A 6,819-nucleotide genomic window follows, 5' to 3' on the forward strand; every position below is an offset into this window, starting at 1 on the left:
TGCTCCTATTACTAAATGGGTGAGTGGGGTATTTGAAAAGGGCAGATGACTTTGTGCAGAATATTGAAAGGTTGAAGTAAGATAGAAAGACACGCACTGGTGTCTTGCTACACAAATATATATAACCTGTGTATCATATTTACAAAAAATGTGTACATAAATTGTGTTTTTTATATATATATATATATATATATATAAACAACAGCCACTTACAATTCATAAAAATTGTTCCAATAAGAAAGTGAAAGATACATTTTAAATTTAAACAAAATATACTGTTTATTATAAAATTGAAAAAATTTCAATATACAATTACAATTGTATATTTACAATTGTAAAACATCACAATTGGAAATTTTACAGTTAATTACAGGATAAATGCTATCATCATTTACTACAACCGAATGGATATAAACAATAAGAAGATAACAAAAAATTGTAATCATTACTTATAACCTACTAATTAGACTATTTTGACGTTATCAACAAATATCTGGAAATATCGATCAATTACTCTTTTAAATATTTTACAGGTGTTCACATAGTGTTTAATAATGTTACTATAGTGATAATAGACATTTGCTAATGCCTAATAATGTTACTATGATGCTATATAAATACATTTGTTAGTGGTTAATAATTATTACACTGATAACAAACATTTGTTTGTTTGATAATGTTACTATGGTGATAACCGACATTTAATGTTAAAGAAAATAGCTAATATCTTAGCTAAGTCAGTACAGGATAATGTTAGCTTGGATGTAATTCATGTTCATGTGTGGATGTAGAGTCAGAGATGCCATGTTTCTATAAGGACAACTGGAAAAGGTTTTAAGAATAAACCACTTAATCAATCTGGAGAATACTTCTAACAGGATCTCACCTTATGTAGTCTTGTGTGTGTACTAAGACTAGGTACAGATGTAGTCTTGTGAGAGACATTTCATACCAAATATGTACTAAAGTAATTGAAAGAAACAAAGGTTTTGTGAAAGCTTGACTAAGGACTGAAACATCAGATGCTCTGTATGTACATGAGTAGTTAAAAGTAGCAGGAGCTATAAAACAACTGGAAAATAACAACTTGCAGCAAATTAAGCATATATAGGCCTCCACCTAGAATTTGTCTAATTCCACTTCTGTTCATTATAGTTCTGTGTTACAGAATTATAATGAATTTAAACTATTGTAACACAGAGTTCAAAATTATTGATAATCTGGTTGTAGAAGCAGAATTTGCCAAACAAGCCATGGAATATTTTTTTAAACTTGGGAGAATGATCAGGAGTATAGAAACCTAAAACGTGGCAAAGTTAAAAAATCTACAGAGTACAATATGTGTAGTATTAACCCCAAAAGTTTATGAAGGTTTCTGGCAGATTGACTGAGGATTGGGGCATACTACATTAATTAAAAGTAGTAGCATCAGCCATTGAATATTCAAATGGCCAGAAACTCAGTACAAATAAATGATGCAAAATACCTCAGAAAAGCTGCAAGCATTGAAGATTAAAATACAAATGATGTTGATGATAACTGTATTCTAGAAAAAAATCCACATATATATATATATATATATATATATATATAAATTTATCATAAAATATATTGTTGATTGTAGAAAACATTTTGCCAAAGTATCTATGGAATTTTCACCTATAAATAATTATTAAATAAAGTTCCACTACAGGTACCACAATGGTATGGTCTTTCATTTGTCTGGGCTAAGTTTGTGTTAAAATAAAGAACCACCTTAAGAGAATGTTTTACTACAAATATCAGAGTTTTATGGGCTTTCTCCTGTATGAACACGTATGTGAGAAGACAAATGACCTCTTTTAGAAAATGTTTTACCACAAATGTCACAGTGGTATGGGCTTTCTTCTAAATGAATATGTTTGTGGGAACACAGCTCAACATTTGTAGAAAATGATTCACTACAGATATCACAGTGATATGGTTTCTCTCCTGCATGAATATGTTTGTGAAAAGACAAATCATCACTTCTAGAAAATGTTTCATCACCAGTATCATACTGGTATGTTTTCTCTCCAGTGTGGATACGTTTGTGGGAAGATAAATTACTATTCTGAGAAAAATTTTTACCACAGATGTCACAATGATATGGTTTCCCTCCCGTGTGAACGAGTCTGTGGCAAGACAAATCACCATTTCTAGAAAATGTTTTACCACAGATATCACATTTAAATGGTCTTTCTCCAGAGTGAATATGTTTGTGGCGAGTCAATGAACTGTTTCTAGTGAATCTCTCATCGCAGATATCACAGTGATATGGTTTTTCTCCTGTATGAGTAAGTTTGTGAGAAGACAAATGACTACTAACAGAAAATGTTCTACCACAGATATCACAGCGATATGGTCTTTCTCCTGTATGAATACGTATATGACAAGACAAATGACCCCTTGTAGAAAATGTTTTATCACAGATATCACAGCGGAATGGGCTTTCTCCTGTGTGAATTCGTTTGTGGGTAAATAAGCTACGATTATCAAAGAATGCTTTACCACAGTCACTACATTGGAAAGGTTTTTCTCCTGTATGAATACGTTTGTGAGTAGATAAATTACCTTTCTGAGAGAAGTTTTTACCACATGTGTCACAGTGGTATGGTTTTTCTCCAGTATGAATACGCTTGTGGGCAGATAAACTGCCACTTGTAGAAAAGTTTTCATCACAGATATCACAGTGGTGTAGTTTTTTCCCTGTATGAATACGTTTATGGCAAGATAACAAATTTCTTGTAGAAAATATTTTATCACAAATTTTACATTGGTACAGTTTTTTGACAGAGTGGATTAATTTATGCTGAATTAAATTCTTTCTTGTTGTGAATAATTCCTCACAGATATCACAAGGATGTGATTCCTCTTCTGTATTTTCCTGTGTCTGAGTTGATGAATCAATATTTTCAGACTTTTTCTCATCCATAACTTTCTCTTTTAATCTATATGATGTGTTGATGTTTTGGCTGTTAAGAGAGAACTTCAAGTCAATTTATTGTAAAAGAATCTTATAATAACTAACTAGTAACTTAAGGGTTATCAAATTGGATCATTAAACTAACAAGATATTTCTAGATATACCACTCCTAACACATGAGAGTTTCAATATCATAGTGATTAATCCCTGTTAAATCAAAATTTCTGAACATAATTTTCCAGTTCACGTCAGCATGGAAGATGGATGTTAAAAGATGATAATTTTTCATTATAGTACAGGTTCCTGTCTGAGGATTGTGGCTATGCTGCAGCACTACCTATGCTAGTGAGGCCGTTACAACAGCCTTCTTCTAAATATGGCTTACGTAGTTTCGCCACTAATCTCAATCCAAAGGAAATATTTTACATTCATTCAACAAAGAGTTGTAGAAATAGGCTGACATTAGCTTGACGAAGTTCTTTTTAGTCTTCAAAAGTTGATAAACATGTTGATCTCCAGTGAAATATTAGTATCTCAACGTCATCAGATAACCTGAAATAAGAAGACAACATGAGATATAAGGGACAATGAAGTGTAAATATAAATATTATTGGAGAGAAGATATTTGACCACAGGCAACAAAGTTAGATTAGCAAGCAACAGCCAGAACACATTTACAGAAGAGGAAAAGAACAAGATGTGGTGGACTCAATGATAAGGACTATGAGTCCAGATCTTAGAATGAAGACCTTCAAATATGACCAGTCTACAGAACATTACCAAACCATTATATAAATATTATATCTTCTGATCAAAACAAACATACATATCTACAATATAATAATAACAAAACAGATTACTTCATTTGGTGCAAACTTTTGGTTGTCAGTCTCTTTGGATATATCTCGATCAATTCTAAAAGACAAAACGTATAATGGTGTGGCTGTGTGGTAAAAAGTTGGCTTTCCGACTACATGATTCTGGCTTCAGTCCCACTAGGTCACACTTTGGGTAGGTGTCTTCTACTATAGCCCTGGGCCAACCAAAGTCTTGTTAATAGATTTGATAGATAGAAACTGAAAGGAGCCTATAATATATATATATGTATATATATATATATATATATATAAGCAACTATATGAAAGCATTATTGCTGTTTTTAACAGCAATAATGGGGCGGTTAGCAAGACTTCTACCTGTGTGCATGTGTAGATGGGGGTGGTGGAGGTATATGTGCGTTTTTTCACGCCTATGCACGTGTGTATGTATATGTGCGTGCATGTGTGTGCGTATGTGTGTGTGGGTGTGTATATATATATATATATATATATATATACACACACACACACACAAATTATTTTTACTTCTGACTGGAATAGCATTCACTGCTTGACCATTCTTATAATATACACGTTGGCTTTCGTGAGTGGATTTAATATCAACTTTCCTTGGATGTATACGTGTAAATACTTGTGTTTCGACATGTGAACCAGCTTTGGATGGTATGTACAATTATTTGGACTTAAACTTCCCCCCATGTACAGTGATGACAAAGGAAGAAGGCCTATTTTGTGCGTCAATCCATACATTGGACCCAATTTACAATTAACATGAGGTCTTTTTAATTCTCACTCGCTAGCGCATTTTCAGTCGTGTATATTTAGCTGGAGGTTTTGGTAGTTTTTTCAAGTTGTCAGCACATGAGGCATGCTGGAGACAGGTCGTTTTCACCCTTGCTCCCTTGATTTAATTATATACACATATATATCATTATTAATTTAATGCATTCACTGTCTATAAAGTTTTATATATATATCCAAGAAAGTTAGGGGTTGTGAATCCAACCCACTAAGGGATAATATCTATCCAATATACTGCTGGAAGAATACCCAATTATTATTACACTAGTGTTTTTTTTTTTGGCACGGCAATTACATTACCAAGTGCAATAAATGGATGCGGGTAAAAAGTTATTTCACCATTAATTTATATAGCAATAAGAAAATGGAGGGAATTAATAGGTGGTATTCATCAACTTGCAGAAATTGCATTATGTCAATTTACTTGTTTATTTGTTTGTTTTGTCCTTTTAGTAAACAAATAAACAAGTAAATTGACATAATACAATGTCTGCAAGTTGATGAATACCACCTATTAATCCCCTCCATTTTCTTATTGTTATATATATATATATATATATATATATATATATACATTTGTGTGTATGTATATATATATATATATATATATATATACACACACACACACATATACATAAATATATATATACACACACACACATACATATACAGGGTGTCTCAATAATATGCATACACACTTTTAATACCTATAAAGGCAATAATTATTAGTATACATAGGTTTTTTTTTAAATATTATGATCTACAAACGTAACTGAAACGCATTTAAACACCCGAAAATAATTTATATTCAACAATTTATACAAAGCAGAATCCATTTTAATACAATTTGTTTCAGATTTTGCGATCATCTGTTTTCAAATTGATATCCAATTTGATCCAGACATTTTTGTCAACGGGAAGTAATAGAATTAATAACAGCTAGTTAGTTACTTGAATGCATTCATTTTCATTGCCATCTCTCAGTTCAGCAATTGTCGTAGGTCTTGTAGCATACAGTTTATCTTTTAAGTATCCCCTTACGAAAAAATCTAAAGGGGTAAGGTCTGGTGAATGAGGAAGGTATTTTACAAAAGCTCTTCTTCCAATCCACCAGGGTGGCAAAATCTCATTAAGGTAGGACTGTACATCACGATGATAGTGTGGTGGTGCTTCATCTTTAAACACATTTCTAATGCATGACAGGATAGACTATTGCAGCATAATCAAATAAATAAGACCAGTTACTGTAGCATCAATAAGGAATGTTCCAATTAATCATCTGGATGTAACAGCACACCAAACTGTAATTCCTGGTAAATTAACTTCTTGTTCCACTGTAACACGCAGATTTTGAGCCCCACACCCAAATGAGCAGTTGTGACAATTAAACCATTTAATTCAAATGTAACTTCATCAATCCACACAACTTTTGTTGCAAAATGTACACCTTCTGAGCATTTTGCCAAGTACTATTCGCAATACTCTATTCTTCTGTTTGGATCATTGTCAATGATAGCATGGGTGAATGTAGGGATATAACTTTCCCATTCCTAGCAATTTAAAATGGACAAATGCACTTGAAATCCCCATGTCTAAGCTTGCTTGCCGCAAAGATTTTTGGGACTTCTTTGAAAACTTTCCTTTACCATTTCTTCCTTTATGGGGATCGTTGATGGACATGGTCTTCCCAGAATGGTTCTTATGCACATCCTGCACTGTTCCATCAGATTCAACCTTATTAAAGATGTGATAGATGGCTACATGCATAGCTGGATTCTGACTAAAAAAGTCTTTTATACTGTCTTTGGATTTCAACTGTGTTTTCATACTTCCAATAGCATTTTAGGATGAATGTCCTTTGTTCAAAGCTAATTCTTCATGCCATCGTCTATTCTTATACATATATCTGAAAATAAAATAAAAAGTATTTGAGTTATCTACTAATAATTATTGCTTCTATAGGTATTCAAAGTGTGTATATATATTATAGATACCCCCTGTATCTATATTTCTGTGTTTGTTTGAGTGTATGTAGAAACACACACACACACACACACACACACACACACACACATATATATATATATATTTACACACATACACACATATATATATATACAAACATATCTATATACACACACACATATATATGAATATAAATATACATATCTTTATACACACACACACATATATATATCAATATAAATATATACATATATGTATATATATACATTT

At 32.1% G+C, this 6,819-nt stretch overlaps 1 protein-coding gene across 5 annotated transcripts in view; it reads right to left on the reverse strand.

The window, feature by feature from the left end:
* Positions 1 to 275: 275 nt before the first annotated feature.
* The window catches only part of LOC106881333 (zinc finger protein 239), a 14,300-nt gene continuing 7,756 nt past the window's right edge, over positions 276 to 6,819 (reverse strand). For 2 of the 5 annotated variants that reach the window (XM_052969373.1, XM_052969370.1), the window contains 2 exons: positions 5,536 to 6,490; positions 276 to 3,496 (listed from right to left, as the gene is read on the reverse strand). In XM_052969373.1, the coding sequence (XP_052825333.1) occupies positions 1,790 to 2,953 (1,164 nt within the window). In that variant the 5' untranslated portion in view covers positions 2,954 to 3,496; positions 5,536 to 6,490 and the 3' untranslated portion in view covers positions 276 to 1,789. The remainder of the gene's footprint in view (positions 3,497 to 5,535; positions 6,491 to 6,819) is intronic. The other 3 variants (XM_052969375.1, XM_052969372.1, XM_052969371.1) reach the window with 2 other exon arrangements.

The sequence above is a fragment of the Octopus bimaculoides genome, chromosome 7 (assembly GCF_001194135.2).
Source record: "Octopus bimaculoides isolate UCB-OBI-ISO-001 chromosome 7, ASM119413v2, whole genome shotgun sequence".
In the NCBI taxonomy this organism is placed as follows: domain Eukaryota; kingdom Metazoa; phylum Mollusca; class Cephalopoda; order Octopoda; family Octopodidae; genus Octopus; species Octopus bimaculoides.